Raw genomic sequence first — 17,533 nt, 5'->3', positions numbered from 1 at the left:
TGCTGTACACAAACGCCTCCATGATGCTTCCAGGCGACAGCTTCTCCTCCTTGTCCGCCATCTTGATTTCCAGCTCCACTACAGTCCGCTGGTACATGGTGGGAACCTTCTCGAACCAGTCCAGGTATTGCAGCATCTTTTCGTCCACTTGGTAGATTTCCCCATTAACTCTCTTACCTTGTCCAGGAAGGTTAAGGAGGAAAGGGATGTTATACTTGGTAGCGATCACCAGTGGATACTTCTGGACGGTGACGGCGGTACCGAGGAACTCGGCCTTTCCATTACTGCTGTCTGTCATGTAGGGGTAATTGGGTTGGCCCCTCTTTAGGGAGCCGTAAACAAAAACACGATGCATGAAGACTGAAGGCACCTGGGAAATAAAGAAGGATTATTGGTATAGTTCTGGTTTGTTCACCCGCATTGAATCAATATTATTTACATATCTAGAAAAAAGTACAACTTAAAGCTGCAGTATGTAAATTTTATAAACTATGGTTTTTACATATTTGTAAAAATTGTCACCATGTCCTGAAAGTTTGAGACGGAAATTGCATGAAAAGATTGATCTGAAGAAATGACCCCAACCAGAAACAACCAATCAGAGCCAGGAGGAGGGGCTTACTGCTAAATGTGCTAATGGTGGAGGAAAAAATTTAGGTTAACAAGAAAACATCTTATCTGCGGACAAACTGCAGCTTTCAAAAACACAAAATCATGCACTTTGAATTTAGGGACTTGAAATTCAGCCAAATTCTTTAAACATTTATTTGATTCTACATTATGTATTTAGGTAATTTTGTCCCTTGTGGCCCTCCATACAAAAACACAACATAAACATCTACATTTAAAATATATGAACAAGGACGTAAACTCTGATATATTTGGAAGCATTAAAAAAACAAAATTCAAAGGCTGAACTGAACGCAGGTTAGACTGAGTTGGTAAATGAATAACACTTTAGGAGCAAACTAACACGGAACCGAGGTCGGCACTGGATGATCCAACATTTCCTCCATGCAGTTACAACCGAGCATTTCTAATTCTGCTGTTATTACAACGGATCTTTAATTATGCATTTATTAACGTCTCAAATCGTAAAATAAAAGCAGCAGTGACAGAAGATAAGAGAGAAACCAGCGATCTGCAGCTGTCTGACCGGTTTAATGAGCCATAAAGCTGACGTCAGGGTTCAAATCCCATTTTATCAGCTTTTATTGACTAATAAATAGTCTGGACCATCCCGGCCTCCGTAGTTTTTGCTGAGCCCCGAACAACTGAAGATCCCAGTAAACGTAAAACAGACGCAGTGGTCTTCTTACCTTCCAGGACTCGAGTCAAGAGTAACCCCAGGATATTGGTTCACGCATGCGCACACGTGACACCCGTCACACGTCTTTCTCAGTAGAAGAAAATGGATTCTGGGTAATCTCACAGCAAAATCCCACCCAGAAACATAATCACTCTGGTTTATTATTTGCTTTAAAGTTAACTTAACTTGATTTAACGCAGTTCGACTTGACCTCAGCTGAGAGTGAAGGCGTTGTACTGACACCTGCTGGAATAAGAAGGTACTGCAGGAGCGAAGAAAGAACCTGTTTAGAAATTTGACCAAAAACATATTTTAATAAGACTTTTGCCACCGATCCACTCATGGGAATAGTAGTAAAGTTATTTTTCTATTTTTATAGATACAGTTTGTATAGATCAGTACACTGATTCTTGCATCTGTCGAAAATGGTTTAATAAAAGAAGATTTAAAAAAGATACTGAACTGCAGCACTAATGCAGCTTGTTGATCATTTAATATTAAACAATTTTGTTGATTTGCACTTAGCAGGTATGCTTTCTAAATATTGACAGATTACAGCTGGTTTCTTGGCGTCCTGCAGAAACACTGATAAATCTTGTTCTTAGTGTTACGTAACCAACGGTGTGAAAAGCCTTCAAAGAACTGCTGTACAGAGCGGTTTGCTGTCGAAAGTGTCAATAAAAATATTTATTAGTCCTTATTTAAGCTCTATAAAGACTGAAACCTTGATAAGGTGATTTTTTATGATTTAGATATTCCTTTAGCGGCTCATTAGACTTAATAATTAACATGGCTGCACCACCTCTCCATTAGTCCATACAACCAAAACAAAACTTCACAGCAGAGAAATAAATAATTTTTTCTTTTGATTTGGTGCTTGTGCGCCCCCTTTTTGATTCTGCCCTGAGCATCTGCCTATGTGGTCAAACTTCCGCAAATAGATTCTACAAAATAATTTATGTAATATTTTAAACAACAATTTTTTTTTAAGTTTTCAACAAAATCTACCATTACTAAACTAATTGTGTCCATCTGGTAGCTTTAAAAATCAAACATTATCTACAAATGATCCTTATATGAACATCAGAGCTGCTCTAGGTGAACATTTCTATTGTTGGTGTGGTTTTGCAGCGTGCAGATCTTTAACTATACATTATGCAACGTCTCAAATAGAAACATCGGAGCAGAAGCGGCTTTCTGGCCGGAGTAATAAACCACAAACTGCTCTATAATGACGTCATCACGGCCTACGTAGTGTACTAAATTCAATCGTTTTTATTAGAGGAATATACCTGCAGACGTAAAACTGGTTCAGTGGTCTTACCTTGCAGAACGGGAAGAACCGGTTTGAGTTTGGGTCATGTGGAGCAAGCTCAGGTTATGTCCTTCACGCATGCGCACAAGCGACTCCGGTATAGAAAACTGTAACTTCAGCTCTGACATAATTTTACACATTAAAGATCATCGTTTCCCCGACGGTTACATGAGATAATATAAATTATACTATACATTATATTATAAAAATTCATAATAAGTATAACGACAGTTTGAAAATGATTTAATTCAGATTTTATCATAATAATCAATAGTAGAGCTGGTAGGGTTTTGTTTTGTTTTCTCTTTGTTTGCTAAATCTCATGTTGTTTATGCATTTTTTTTTTTGGCTAACCACTAGTGAATAGATTTATCTTGAATTTAAAGTTTTATTTTTACAATCAATGGTTTAAGCGACTAAAATAAATCTTGATCTTAATCTTGAAAAATATGCAGATATATCCTCATATTTCTATTTTCATCTGCTCAAAAATGCATCCACACTCATTTTAATCAGGTTCAAAACCGAGGACTAACTTTGAAAATCAGTTTTACTAAATATTATTTGGACATTTGTGATTTCAGTTCATATAACACAGAAAATTTTTTTAATTTTACCAAACAATCAAAACAGAAAAAAATATCTGTAAATATTCTTTGCTTCTGATAAATTAGAAATCTTCATTATTGATTTCTGTTGTAGAAAATAGTCACAATATGATGGGGAAAAAACATTTGCTACAGTGAAAAGACAAACAACGTAATTTCTTTAATAGGCCACACATTTCCCCAACACATATGAATACCAGACGTTCCCAGATGGAGGCTTGTAAATAAAAACACGGAAACAAAGCAGTTAGCCTTCTGCAATTTACACAGCTGGCGCCATTAAAATCAACTTAGCAGCACTGAGATATGGCAGCTTTAATACGCTTACAGCAGAATTATGGCAGAGGTTTTAAATCAGGAGTTCTTCCAGATCTGGAGTCAAATTTATTCATTATTGTCCTTTCTCTAATGCCTGAAGGACAAATAAAGGTCACGCCTGGTGCAGAAGATGGATGAAACCCCCAAACAACAGCTTTTTCATTTTAAATGTGCTCCTCTCAAAGTTCATTGTTGAAATGAGCTGATCCAAGAGACTAAAGTGCATTTGCGTGTTTTATTTTCCAATTCAAGATGGCTGATAGTAAATCTGCCAGGAACGCGGCCTGCTGACTCAGCCTGCAAATCCACTGAGATCTAATAAACTTTCAGCTTCTGCATTATGAGAGATCTTCACCAGCTCTGGTGATGCAATAAAGAGAAATGAATCATTTTTTAAATCTAAACTGCGTCTTTATTTCTTTTAGCCACTAAGAGTTCACTTCGGCAAAGTGGATAATATGAAAATTTAATATTTGGAGCTGATAGAGCATATAAGCAGAAAAGTAAAGCGTACAAACTGCCACTTCTGATTTCACATCACTTTAAAACTTAATTTCCCTGATATTTTTTCCAGCTTTCCACCTTCTTTTCCTCTGTATCTAAACTGCCTCGCTATTCCTCCATTGATAGTAAAACGGCAAAATAGTATCAAGGAAATTACAGGAAACAGTTTTTAAAAACATTATTTAATGTTTATTTATTTATTTTTCCTCCTTAACAAACCAAATTATTATTTGAAAGTATTTTTTTTTAATCTTTGAAATTATTATAATTTGTTTTACCTGAGCAAATCTTATCCTAAGCAAAAGATTAGAAATGGAGAGCTAACTACTACTAGAAAATCCGACATAAAACACAAAAATAAAACATAACATGAAATAAAAGTGATACATTAATTAAATAAAATACATTAAAAAAACTATAATAAGCTATAATTTCCTAATTTTTTTATTGTAAATTAAAATCAAAATGTAATTTGAATGCAATATTTAATATTTAAAAAATATTACAAGGAAAATTGTAGGCAACTGAAGTAATAAAGGAATCATTTGGCATCAGCGTCCGTCGCACGCTCTCGGAAGATGACGTCATCACGTCCGCAGCCTAGCAGCAGAATCGACGGCGTAAACAAAGAGCCGCTACGAGCTAAGTGGACGATGTTTCTTCGGTGAAATAGTGGCTGTTTCTATACACTTTTCCAGCAACTTATCGACGGAGCTCGGCTTCTCGTCGCAGGATTTTAAGACTCCCTCGTCCGTTGAGTTCCAGACAAATTAGCCTACCGTTACTGCTAGCTGCGTTAGCTCTAGGTAGCCTTGGATAACGGGATTTTTGTAGTCCTGGGAATCGTTTTCAATCGAGTCGGTGTCGTTTATTAAAGCTGTTTTACTATTTTCACTCATGTCGAGTAAGTAGAGGGCTGCTAACGCTGCTGGCATGATGAGTTAGCTCGCAATGATGTAGCAACTCGTGACTGACAGGATCGTTCATCTGGATAGCTAGATAGCCCCCCCTTGGATCGATGACCACCTAACCAGCTGCTGCGATCTGGAGGCGGACTGACATGTTTAGTTTGATGGCGAACTGTTGCAGCTGGCTGAAACGTTGGCAGGAACCTGCCAGGTGAGTTGAAGTCTTTTCTTTTTCTTTTAAAAAGACCAGAATGATAAATAACAGAGCTGGAGGTCCAATCAGTGCAGCGCATTCACAGATTGCGTCATGTAGCGCAAGATTCCTGCAGTCTAAACCATTTCTAATGCTCTTTATAGATATTTTATTAGATAAAATTAAATGATAGATCACTCATCATTAATACTCCGTTAGGGGAAAACCATATTTGCTTTATTTTAATATCACCTCACGCTTCAGGATCACACAAGCCTATGATAATAATGGAGTTTTTACATTTATCTCTTATTTTTGGTGTAGAACAAATGCAAACAATCCTAAAAATTAAGCTTTTTATGCAGTATGCAGAAGTAGAGATGGTTAATTATTATAAATATAATTATAGGAATAAGTTATCCTGTGATAATAACTATAAACTGTAGCTGATGAAGTTTGCAGACTTAAAAAACTTGCTGGTAAATTTAGCTGTTTAATCCAGATATGATTGAAAACAATCCAGATTTGTCTTGTTTGTTTAGAGGTAATAAATTTTTTTTATGTTCTTCTTATTGTAATTTAAGTAGTAATAAATGCAGCAAGATATTATGATTAAACTTTTTATTTGCTTATCGCCAATCTGTCCACACATTTTTATCAGTCTAACACAAATGGCAAAAAAAAAAAATTCACAAATATAATAAATTGGGGCAAAGGATGTGTAAGCGTTTATGTTTTCCTATTTATTTACATTCGAGATTAAAGTCAGAAATCTGTAAAAAAACATTTTGATCAACTTGTGTGTATGCTGATAATTCAGCAACATATAACCATTTATTTATGTATTAATACACAATAAGGGCAGCATAAAAGTTTTTACAAAATTAAAAAACATTAGGAAAAAAATTGTTTGCAGAAAAACCCAACTAAACAATTCATGAGCTGTAAAACGCTCATCATAAAAAATTTGCAGCTAAGAGATGTTTGTTTGTTTGAAAGAATTAATACATAGATTCAAAAATAAAGAATAAAAACTGGTATAACATGCAATACAACAAAATCAATATGTTTCTTTTTAATAAATTGATTTAAAATCAATTATAAGCTAACAAAACCCTTTTTCTAATGATTTTATTACAAGAACTAGTTGAGAAGTTGATGCTAAGGCATAAATCTATCATATCTTTCGTTTTCTGCATCATACTTGTTATTATTGTCACATATTTCACCAGACAGCAGCCAGTAATCAACAGTACTTTACTCACGTGATGACTGAAACATCTGATCCTTAAGACTTAGTCAGAAATCCCAGACTAATCCCGCAGCCAGGTCGCTTCAGTGGGTCTCCTTCATGCTGCTGTTGCTGGTGTCCAGCGGCGACGACTGTAGCGTTATGGGTTAGCGGACGGCGCCTCAGCTCCTGGACCGATGAAGGCCAGCTGGCTGCAGAGGACGGTCACATGGATTGTGCGTTTGATGTCTTTTAGGCGCAGATGTCAAAGTTAAGTGTGCGGAGAGACATGGAGGCGGGTTGTTGGTCGCTACGGCGATGTTCTGACTGTTTGCTTAGAGATTTGTTTTGGTTTGTGATGGAAAACCTGGAAGGTTACTGTTGCTTTAAGAAGCTGCTGTATTTCTCAACTTCCTGTGTGAATTGTTTGAGTAGAAAGTAATGCCTCATTTCTGAGACTAATGCATTGAATACAAATAAATCAGAATAGATTAATATACTTACATTTAGTTGAAAACACAGTTTAGTATTTCTCATTTTCATTTCATTTTTGTTGCTATAGTGATAGCACTGCTGCTCTTGTTTCATTTACAGTATAATATTCTCCTTTTTTAAATACCTCAAAGCTTGAATGCAAAATGTCTAAAAATATTTTATATTATTTCTTCACTGAGCTAAAAGAAAATATCAGTTTTAAATATCTTCTTAGCTGAAAATATTTAATGTTATCTCTTTAATCAGCTAATAATACGTTCTCTCTTTTTGTAAATCCTTACTTATCCGTAAAGTTTGACAGCAAAATGGGAAAAAAAATTGAATATTATCGCTTTAGTTTGTTAAAAAAAAAATCCTTTTCAATTTCCTGCTTAGCTGCAAAGTTTGACAGAAAAATAGCTAAAAATAAATAATATTATCTTTTTAATTAGCTAAAAATTCTCCTTTTATGAGTATCTGCTTAGCTGACATCAAAATAGCTAAAAATATTTATTATTATCTCTTTAATCAGCTTAAACCGTCGGAGCGGTGATGCAGCCTCATCTTGGTCACCAGTGTTATGACTGCTGCTGACGCTCTCTAGCTTATCAGATGCATCATAATACCAGGTGGTTCTGCAGGCTGCCTCTGTTCAGCAGTAGCAGTGATGACTTTATGTTCCTCACAGAAAGGTGACCCTGGTGATGGTGGGTCTGGATAACGCGGGGAAGACGGCGGCGGTGCGAGGAATCCAGGGAGGTTGGTTTCCTCAGCCGTGAGTTTTAAGCCGTGAATGAAGCTGCAGGACAGATTTTGCGTCATTTGGGTTTCCCTGCAGAGAATCCGCAGGACGTGGCTCCCACTGTGGGCTTCTCCAAGGTGGACCTGAAGCAGGGGAAGTTCGAGGTGACCATCTTCGACCTGGGAGGCGGGAAGCGGATCCGCGACATCTGGAAGAACTACTACTCGGAGTCCCACGGCGTGGTGTTCGTGGTGGACTCCAGCGACGTGCAGCGCATCCAGGAGACGAAGGAGACCATGGCGCAGGTCCTGCAGCACCCGCGCATCGCTGGAAAACCCGTCCTGGTGTAAGTCCAGATCAAAAATTCTGAATTTAGTTTTCCCTTCAGCTCAGTGATTTCTGGACTTCCTCTCCGCTCTCAGACTTGCTAACAAACAAGACCTGGAGGGGGCGCTGGCGGAGGCCGACATCATCGAGAACCTGTCGCTGGAGAAACTCGTTAACGAGAACAAGTGTCTCTGTCAGATCGTGAGTGTTTCAGTCTAACGGGTTTACTGAAGTAAAAGTAAAAAGTACAGCGTAGTAAAAATACTAATAAAAGGACATTTAAAAAAGTTACTAGTTACATTTACTTAGTTTTGTTTACTTGAGTAACTTTTTTGAGTTGAGGAGTATTTTTACTATGCTGTACTTTCTACTCTTACTTGAGTAAAATTTTTGGATTTTCTACCCACTGAATGAAAAACAAACATGTTTTAACCAAAAATTGACCAGACACCTGCAGTTTCTGTTAAAGTTTCATAAATTTTTTATTGATCTGGAAAATTCTTCTTTTGCCTGATTTTGTAATTATTTTACTTAGAAATTATTGTCATTTTAAAATACCAAAAGTTCCACTTAACTTTATATTTTGGTCCATCTGATTATGTACTTTCTAAATATTAAATGATAATTTGATCAGTTAGTATTTTTTTACCAAATACCTTCTACATAAGTACTTTCTTGGCTACTTTTACTTAAGTAAAATATATTGAAGTAATGTAACTCTTACTTCAGTATAATTTAGTACATTACTGTAGATTAGCTTAACTAACCCAGGCTAACTGTTAGGTTTTCTGAATTGAAAGTTTTAAACCTGGTTTTAAAACCATGCATCGACTCCAGGAACCGTGCTCCGCCATCTTAGGATGTGGAAAGAAGGTGGACAAGTCCATCAAGAAGGGCCTGACATGGCTACTCAGCAACATCGCCAAAGACTACGAGGCGATTGCTGAGCGCGTGCAGAAGGACACGGCGGAGCAGCGCGCGCTGGAGGAGCAGGACAAGAAGGAGAGAGCGGAGAGGGTGAGGCGGATACGAGAGGAGAGGTGAGGACACAACAAAGGACAAGAGGACGACTCCGAAAACCAGAAACTAAGTCGTTCGTTCTGTCCACAGGGAACGGCTGGAGCGCGAGGAAGCAGAGCGGGAAGGACGGCCCGTCCAGGAGGACGAGGCTGACGACGGGAACATGCAGAGCCCCTTCCAGCCCATTGGAGACTTAATCTCCAAGGTTCACGATCGCCGCTTAACACCGCCACCGCTTCAACAAGCAAAAAAATTAAATATTTCCTTCTCCAGAGAGAAGAGACAGAGACGCAGGAGCAGCTAGAGTTAGGAGACAGGAGTAACGGTCCAAAGGAGAAAGAGGAAGAGGAGGATGAGGAGGACAACGCTGGAGAGCCAAACAACACGAGACAAACAGCAGAAAACACGACGCCTGGTGAGTTCCTGTTCTCTCTAACGAGATAATTAGACGATTAATCGGACAAGGAGGAGGGTCACAATAACATATTTATCTGACGATAAATCGTCCCAGTAATTATTGTTAGAAACGATAATATGACATAATAATGCAAGAACGCATTCTCAAAAATCAATGAACTTTAAATTCTAATCAACATTTAACACTTTAATTGGAAGATATTTTAAATATCCAAAATAAACAAAACAAGTAAAATTTAAAAATGCAGCGTCGTAAAAATCCTCCTAAGAGTAACTGAAGCCATGTGTCAGCAGTCAACACCAGCCTGTCGGTCCCAGCAGGCGAGCAGAGCAAGAAGAAGACGAGCAAACTACATCTGAAGAGGAAGCACCGGGTCGACCCGCTGAGGGCCGACGACGGCCCCACAGAGAGCCCAACGCCGCCGCCGCCACCCGGTCAGTCTGATGGTCAACACTGGAAGCCTACAACCTCACTTCCTATCTACTTTACTTATGTCTATCTTTCCTTCCTTCCTTCTTATCCATATTTTCTTCCTCGTTGTTTTCAATCTGTTTCCTGTAACGTCTCTGACTTGTAGCTCTGTAGATCAGTTGTTTCAGTGATGGAGGACCAGCGCCGCCGCTGTCTCTCTCTCTCTCTCTCTGTTTTTTTCCCCTCATCACTTTGTTTTATTCGTCTCCTTCCTCCAGTGGGATGGGCCACGCCCAAAGTCTCTCGGCTGCCCAAACTCGAGCCGATCGGGGACTCGGGACATTCTGGTAAAGCCGCCTGTGATGTCATCATCACCTCATGTCGTCATCGCACTAACTCCTTCCTGGTTCCAGCTAACCTCACATGCGTTCATGTTTAAGTCTTGCGGCCAGTTTTTCTTAAATCAACCTTTATAAGGGAAAACCCAACGTTTGTTTCTCCATTTTTGGAAAAACTCTGATCTGTCCGCCTTAAAATGCGACACTCCGGTTCTTTCCCCTCCCGCATCTCACCAGGCATGCGCTTCACTGTTGTCGGTTGCACTAACTCATTTTCTCTCCACATCATCACCACCCCATCGCCGTGCCTCCTGCGGCTCCTCGACGGATGTAGTTTAGTAACCCAGTCAAACCTTTTCTCCTGCCTTTCGCAGAGTTTTACAAGAAACCGCTCCCGCCGCTCGCCAACAGGCCGCGACCTAACGGTGACTCTCAAGATGTCATCTCTTAAAGCTCCTTCACTGACCGTCTCACTGACTGAGGTCAGCTTTTGACCAATCACAGCTCTTTTCTGTGCTTTCTGTCCCAAGCGAGCGCGGTGTAGACCACCAAAACCACACCAATGGGACAACCGCGGGAGCCAGCGGATTGAGCTGAACAGAGGAGGAAAACGAAGCAGAGTTTCATGCGGAACTGTGCACCAAAACAATAGATTTTTCTATTATTGATCAGTATTGAAAGTTGGGAGTCAGTGCATCCAACTAAAACACTTTAAACCAAGAAGCAATGTAAATAAAACCTCATCTAACCTTAGCACAATAAGAAAGGACGTTCAAGTTGCTCAGTTGTTTCTTTGTTGTTACAATGCAGTTGTAAATACTCTTTATTTCCTCTAGAATGGTGAAGTTGTCAAGTTTATAAAAAATCTTATAACTGCGGCACCATTTCAGGAGAAATAAACTGAATTGGTCAACAAATGTTGCAGCGTTACAACCAAGAAATAATCGATCAAATACAGATTTCCCTACTTTTTGCGCTAAGTTTTCTATGTGTTTGTTTTGAAGAAATATATTTGTATACTGATTGCCATTAAAAATGAACTGTCATTTATTTTTGCACTTTGAGATTCGTAGTGTAAGCTTGATGTAATCATGATGAACATGAACGAGATGGTAGAGATGTCTTTGCTTTTCATAGCTTTTTACATATTTATATCAGCTGATTAAACTCCAGAAAAACACTAAAATTTTCATTGCTGTTACAAGAAAAAAAAAGCAAATTCTCAAAATCTTTTTAGATACGTTTTTATACCACTTTATTTCCAGTTAGAAAATATGAAAAAAGCTACAGGGCTTCATACTTTTTCATGCATTCTGCTGTTTACACTGTGCTTGTGTTTTTAAAGTGATATTTCCTCCCATGTTTACCAATGAAATGGCTCTGATTTCATTTTATTTTATTTCTGTCTTATAAGAGTCAGCAGGAGGAAGGAAGTGAAGAAACAAACATCACTTTAAAAACACAATATGGATTTTGGATCTGTAGTGCAGTGATGATCCAAATGTTTGAAAAAATAAAGATTCTTTTTCTATCCTGAAATTTTATAAGAGCACTATTAAAGATGTTTTAAATATTTAAAGAACTGATTAGAATCATTTGTTCATGCTGTTGCCAGATTAGAAGTGTGGTTCCTGTGAATGTGGAGTGTTTGTTTGTTTTATTTTTGGAACCTATTAGCATTCAGATCGCTTTCTGAGCGTCACGACTCGGTTGTTGTTCAGTACTTTCTGCTGATGAATCTAACACTGTTGGGATGGATTTGGTTGTCAGATTTAGTCATTTTAAAACTGAAGGTAGATAAGGAACCAAAACATAACCTAAAACTGTTCTTGGGTTTTAAAAGTTATGTATAAAACATATAATGGGATTTTTATTGTCATACCAGTGCATATTTACACGGTTATGTTACTAAATTTCTAATCAAGTCCCAGTTTAAGAAGCCTAATCAATAAATAAGAGTAACTAAATATATATATTATGTATGTGAATAAGTAGGAGCTAAAAGATGAGATGAAGCTGAAATTAGCTTTGTTAAATACTAATGTAAAAGCAAGAGATACCATATATTAATATTGCACCTTGGTGATAAAGTGTCAATAAGTGCTGCTTTTATTTATTTATTTCAAATATGTTAAACGCCACCAAACTAGCTCAAAAGAGGAAAAAAGTCAGATTTTTTAAGTGTCCCCAATCCGTTTCCATTGTTTTCATGTTAGCCATAGAAAGTAGGCCTTTTCATTCTGACACAAACTGCGCATGCTCAGAGTGTGACGCATTCATTTTAACAGCGTCCTGCGTCATTGCTCACGTGCTCGATGTTTTTAATCAATGAAGAATTAGCCCTGACACGAAGCGGAAGTTTTTACTTTTTTGTAGTTACTTTAAATATAAATAACCACGACGTGGGTTTCTTGCGGGACTGTTGGTTCGAAACCCACAGCTTTACATTTATAACATTTATATTAATGTTGTTAATGTTAGCTAAAAAGAAGTGGCTAGCTACCTTTCCTCTGCTTTTTTTGTGAGTGGTACTAGCTCTTCACAACATTAAAATGTATTTTGAGTCAAATTATGGAGAAGACGAAGAACAGCGAGACTTATTCGTGAATCTGGGCTATGGAGGACAGAGTTATCTGTGGCACATTGACGGCAGGAACTAAAAAGTTTACCAGCGGAAGAACCGCCATGTTGGATTCACTTCCGAGGTGAGTGAATCAAGAGTTTTATTGGTGTTTCCTACAGTCCGTCACCTTTCACAAAACTTGTTAATGGGTAACTAAATTTAATAAATATTGTTTTCTGTTCAGTAATATTATTTTTGTAATGTTAGTATTAATGCCTTGTGGTGTCCTCTGTCTGTCTTCTCTTGATGCTGTGTGGTGACGTTACAGGAAAAAGATTCTACATGCAAAAGTTTTTATACATACATTAGACTTATTTTTCAGGCTTAATGACTTTTGACCCTTGACCTGACTATTTTCCCAAATCTTCCAGAAAGTTCTTCTGTGTGGTCAGACACTAAAGCCTAACATTATGAGGCCGAAGTTTGCTTTAGTTTTGTAAAATGGTAAAGAGTGATTCTACCTAATTTTTCCACCACATTGACCATCGTTAATCTGCTCTAGTTTAAAAACTACAATACTTGGAGTCTTCACACCCAGACTAGATTATTCTACACTCACAGAAACATTCAAATAAGTGTAGAATAATGTAGTTTTAAGTTTTTGAGCTGGGCTAGCTGTGGTGCAGATGGAAAAATGCTTATATGGATTAAACACCTGCACTGAAAATATGTCACTTTAACCACTTTAAATTGCCTCCATCCAAGCCATTCTCTGCAACGTTGAATTTTAGGTCAAACTCATGCTGAACTAACACTATATTTCTACTATTTAGTGGTTATATTTCATCATTTTTAGTCATTATTTGCTAAAGAAAAGTTACCTTTCTCATCCAAGAACATCTACAACATATTAATTACTAAGTTTACATTGTACTTTTAAGTATTATTCACTCCATAATGTTGAAATAAATGTTTTCAGATGTTTATTTTTTAAATGTCATCCACTATATAATGCAGTGCATCTCTTAGAATCAACTGAAACATAGTCAGTCCATTGCCTTCCACTTGATTCTCATCTCCCTTTACTGCTCCGTCTGGGATTTCTCCCATTGAACTCAGTTCTTTTGGTTCAATTGAACAATGACGTTGATTTTCTGCACCATTCTAGAACTGTAGTTTGGTGCAGGAAGTGAACAAACTCATTCAGTCGGTGTTGGCCACATTTCTAAATATTTAATTAGTGAAAGCAGTACCTGCAGAAGAGTGAATGCAGCTGGACAGGGCAACCCCCAAAGAACAAATATTCTGAGAAATTTCGGAGAAACTGGCCGCCTGACATCATCAGACTGATGATCACTGCTCCCACCCACCTATGATGCCATTTTCCTGCTCATATTTACAGCCCCACTGTTATAACTAGCATCACATTAAAAATGTTACCGAACAAATTTTTTTTTCCTTTAAAAGATTTCTAAAGCATGATCATCATGAGATGCACCTTCAAAGATGAAAAGCTTAATACCAGAGCTTAATAGCTCTGAAACAACTGATTGTGTTTTTGTTTCACTGGAGAATTAGGATAATATATCTTGAATGCTGCACTTGAGCAAAGAAATAACTAATTTACATGCTGAGAGGGTGAATGACGATGGAAAGTGAGGTTGAATTAAATGATCCGAGGCCAGAGTCAATTATATTGCTTTGTAAAATTCATTAGCTTGGGTTTCTGAAAGTGTTGGACACACTCAGTGACTAAGAATGCTGATTGCCTGTAAGTCTTTGAATAGTTGAGCATACAATGACTTAATGATGCTGTCTATGTAGGACATGGACCTCAGTTGGGTTGGAAGAGAGTTGCACCTGCTTTGTTTCAAAGGGAATCAGTCGAGGTGGTTTGGACATCTTTAAGAAATTTTGGACATTTTGGAAGAGATGGGTTCCTGAGATCCTGCCTGGAGGAAGCCTCAGGGGAGAACAAACGCCTACAGAGGGCTTTTATTTCCACACTGAGGCCCTGCAGGGAGAGTTAGCACTGCTGCAAAAAATATTGCACCCTCATGGATCTAAATCTAAACAAATCTGGCTTGTTATGGAAGAACTAATAATCCCCTAAACCTACCAACTGGTTTTCACTCATTTTTGCTAAACAATTAGTCTTTTCTGCCACTATGGAGGAATTGCAGAACAGCTTGAATTCATATTGGAGAGTTTTTGAAACATGACCATCTTCATTAAAGTAATGCGACTTCCTCTTATTTGGAGTTAATTGCAGATTCAGCCAAACCAGTTCCTTTGATTTTGTTTCTTTTGTGTCATTCAGAGGCAGACTTGCTGCATAAACCAACTAATTGAGTTTAAAGTCACAAACTGATGGATATTGGCTTTCAGAATTGAATTCATATTGTTTTATTTTATTAATCACAACAGGTTGTCAAAGTCCTGAAGCATCCCAGACCATCTTTCTACCACCACCATGTTTAACAGAAGGTATGTTTTTTCTGAAATGCTGATTTTCCTCCAGTGTTGCCAACATGTCTTTTTACAGTTTTTTTTAGCTTTAATATGCTCATAAAATGGGCTTGTTCCAGTTTTGAAGTTGAAAAATAAAAGGAAAACAATTAGCATACAGTAGAGAGAGGGAAACGTAGAAGAATGATGGCATTAAATGAGGAACATTGAAGTCTCCAGGAGGCCACATGTAGATCTTTGCACTGCTTTATGTTTGTGAGGAAGAAACTTGGAGACCTAATGAACCGGCACCACACATAGAGATTTAAAAGAACCTTCTGTTTAAACCAATCTGCTTATATTTTCCCACAGTGGTGAATAAAATTGTACTATATCATAGTATGCTCCTGTTTTAGACGTTGTCCACACATAGCTGCGTATCTGGGAAAATGAATACCTTTTTTTTTGACAATTTATCCACACAAAAACTGAAAGTTTAAAATTATTGTTTATAAAAACTCAGACTTGTGATGTCTTGAGAAAATGGAGATTTAAGATCCAGCACATTACAGTCGGCGACCAATAATGTGCTAACACATCCACATACTTGCTTTGACTTGATTCCCAAACAACATTGTCTTGTGTTTTATTAACTTTATATTCTAATTATGTTTACCATTGTATCTGTCCACACAAATGTACTTCCTGGCAGCATGTTTAATTCGTAACAGGAAGTTATAGTTGTTTTGAAGCAATCTGATTGGCTGTCATAGGTTTTAGCTTTGTGCTACACTGCCCCCTATGGGTTTGGCATGTTTAAAGCAATGTTTGTGTGGTTTCATGTGTATGACAGTATTATTTTTTTTAAACAACGTGGCAGACACATTTATTTTTACAAAGACCGGCTACATGTGGACAAAACCTTAGTCTTCACCTTAGTCATGCTAACTCTACACTTTGCTAAAGGAAGAACTAATAATATCATTTACAGTTAATTTCTTCATTTGGCTCCGACACTGAGGGAAAAAAAATGTTGTAATGTTAAATATTGTAGCTAAGCAGAATACTGGACTTGTGCTGTAATTGATTAGTTTGTCAGCAAAATAGTTTTAATTGAAAGAGTAAATAAAAACATATTTTTCTTTCAATAGAAATCATCTCACTGTTAACGCGTCTCGTCTTGTCGATGTTCTGGATGCTGACTTCGCCACAGCTGTTCGCCGCCTGGATCTAAGGAGAAAAGTAAGCGTGCTGCTTCAATTTTTTAAACTACTCCCACAAAGGAGCTACAGATCTGCTTGACAAATTCCCATAAGTTAAGTCTTTTATAACATCAAAAACTAGATCAATTAGATAGATTTATTTATGTAATACCAATAATAATTTGTAAGCTTTCTAGCACCAAAACTTAAATTGGTGAAATCACATTCTCAATTTATTATGAGAATTTTTCTTTCCAAATTAAAAAATATATAATTTTTGGCCAAAGTTTGGTAGAAATGAGTTAAATTTACTCAGTTACATTTACTTAAGTTTATTTTAAAAATAACTTTTAGGAGTATTTTTACTACACTGTATTTTGATTTTATTATGAAGTATTTCTACTCTTACTTTAGTAAGATTTCTGGATTTTCTACCCACTGAATGAAAAATAAACATGTTTTAACCATAAATTCACCAGACACAGACACACACTTGCAGTTTTTGTTAAAGTTTTATAAGTTTTTTTTATTGATTTCGCCTGATTTTTCTATTTTTTGTTACTTATATGAATTATTGTCATTTTTATCATTAAAATGCCAACATTTCCACTTGACTTTATATTTTGGTCCATCTGATGATGTAATTTTTGAATATTAAATGATAAGTTGATCAGTTACTCAGCACTTGAGTAGATTTTTTACCAAATACTTTTTTACTCGAGTAACTTCTGGTACAGCTAGCTCTGTTTTTGACCAAGTGGAGGTTCTTGATAATAACTTGTACGTTTTTATCTTCTCTTCATTTCTTTTTCTGATCATTTTGGGCCAAGTCGTCCAACATGAACAATGAAATGAGTTTTGCAGAAAACTTCACTGAGGCAGAGCTTAATTAAATCATGTAAATGTCATATTAGTAATACATGAGATGTTCACAGTGAGGCATGTTTTCGCTGCGTGAAACACTCTGCAGACTATTCCTGTTCAGAGTTGACATCAGTTTTTTAAAAGAAAGCACCATTTCACCAGCGCTCCTAAATATTTATGTGTGTAAACCGCTGAGATATCTTTCATGCTGAGCAAAAATCTCCAGAACCATTTCATCTGTTTACCCCCAAATAAAACTGCAGGCGCTGCTGGAAACATAAAACGCATCACTTCCTGTGCTTTGTGGCAGAGCTTTCATCCCTGGGACTGACCTATAGCA

General features: G+C 37.2%; 2 protein-coding genes and 1 long non-coding RNA gene across 8 annotated transcripts in view; 1 reads left to right on the top strand and 2 right to left on the bottom strand.

The window, feature by feature from the left end:
- The window catches only part of LOC116716689 (gamma-glutamylaminecyclotransferase C-like), a 4,918-nt gene extending 304 nt beyond the window's left edge, over window positions 1-4,614 (bottom strand). The window contains exons 1-2 of the mRNA XM_032557515.1: window positions 4,561-4,614; window positions 1-370 (exon numbers count right to left, since the gene is read on the bottom strand). Of these exons, the coding sequence (XP_032413406.1) occupies window positions 1-370; window positions 4,561-4,599 (409 nt within the window). The 5' untranslated portion in view covers window positions 4,600-4,614. The remainder of the gene's footprint in view (window positions 371-4,560) is intronic.
- LOC116716692 (uncharacterized) overlaps window positions 1-15,174 on the bottom strand; it is a 15,893-nt gene extending 719 nt beyond the window's left edge. The window contains exons 1-2 of the long non-coding RNA XR_004338587.1: window positions 15,162-15,174; window positions 12,403-12,408 (exon numbers count right to left, since the gene is read on the bottom strand). This is a non-coding gene — a long non-coding RNA (uncharacterized LOC116716692). The remainder of the gene's footprint in view (window positions 1-12,402; window positions 12,409-15,161) is intronic.
- On the top strand, window positions 5,060-11,655 carry LOC116716688 (ADP-ribosylation factor-like protein 13B). 6 transcript variants are annotated; one of them, XM_032557509.1, is made up of 11 exons: window positions 5,060-5,173; window positions 7,549-7,619; window positions 7,699-7,948; window positions 8,025-8,130; window positions 8,767-8,969; window positions 9,040-9,154; window positions 9,223-9,364; window positions 9,661-9,801; window positions 10,057-10,125; window positions 10,491-10,541; window positions 10,647-11,655. In XM_032557509.1, the coding sequence occupies exons 1-11, from the start codon at window positions 5,115-5,117 to the stop codon at window positions 10,658-10,660; spliced, it is 1,221 nt and encodes a 406-aa protein (XP_032413400.1). In that variant the 5' UTR covers window positions 5,060-5,114; the 3' UTR covers window positions 10,661-11,655. The 6 variants fall into 6 exon arrangements, with proteins under 6 accessions (XP_032413400.1, XP_032413403.1, XP_032413401.1 ...); XM_032557512.1 differs by having other exon boundaries at window positions 9,688-9,801; window positions 10,491-11,655; XM_032557510.1 differs by having other exon boundaries at window positions 9,685-9,801; window positions 10,491-11,655.
- Window positions 15,175-17,533: the final 2,359 nt, after the last annotated feature.

Source organism: Xiphophorus hellerii, unplaced genomic scaffold, assembly GCF_003331165.1.
Source record: "Xiphophorus hellerii strain 12219 unplaced genomic scaffold, Xiphophorus_hellerii-4.1 PGA_scaffold_79__1_contigs__length_250000, whole genome shotgun sequence".
Classification (NCBI taxonomy): Eukaryota; Metazoa; Chordata; class Actinopteri; order Cyprinodontiformes; family Poeciliidae; genus Xiphophorus; species Xiphophorus hellerii.
The sequence above is the reverse complement of the archived record's forward strand: the minus strand, read 5'-3'. Positions and strand labels throughout refer to the sequence as shown.

Excerpts from the sequence above, each read along its gene's own strand:
- LOC116716688 (XM_032557508.1), top strand. The coding sequence starts at position 5,115 with ATGTTTAGTTTGATGGCGAACTGTTGCAGCTGGCTGAAACGTTGGCAG. Across the intron at positions 9,802-10,056 it reads AACGCCGCCGCCGCCACCCG|TGGGATGGGCCACGCCCAAA; the intron begins GTCAGTCTGATG and ends TCCTTCCTCCAG. Across the intron at positions 10,126-10,490 it reads CGGGGACTCGGGACATTCTG|AGTTTTACAAGAAACCGCTC; the intron begins GTAAAGCCGCCT and ends TGCCTTTCGCAG.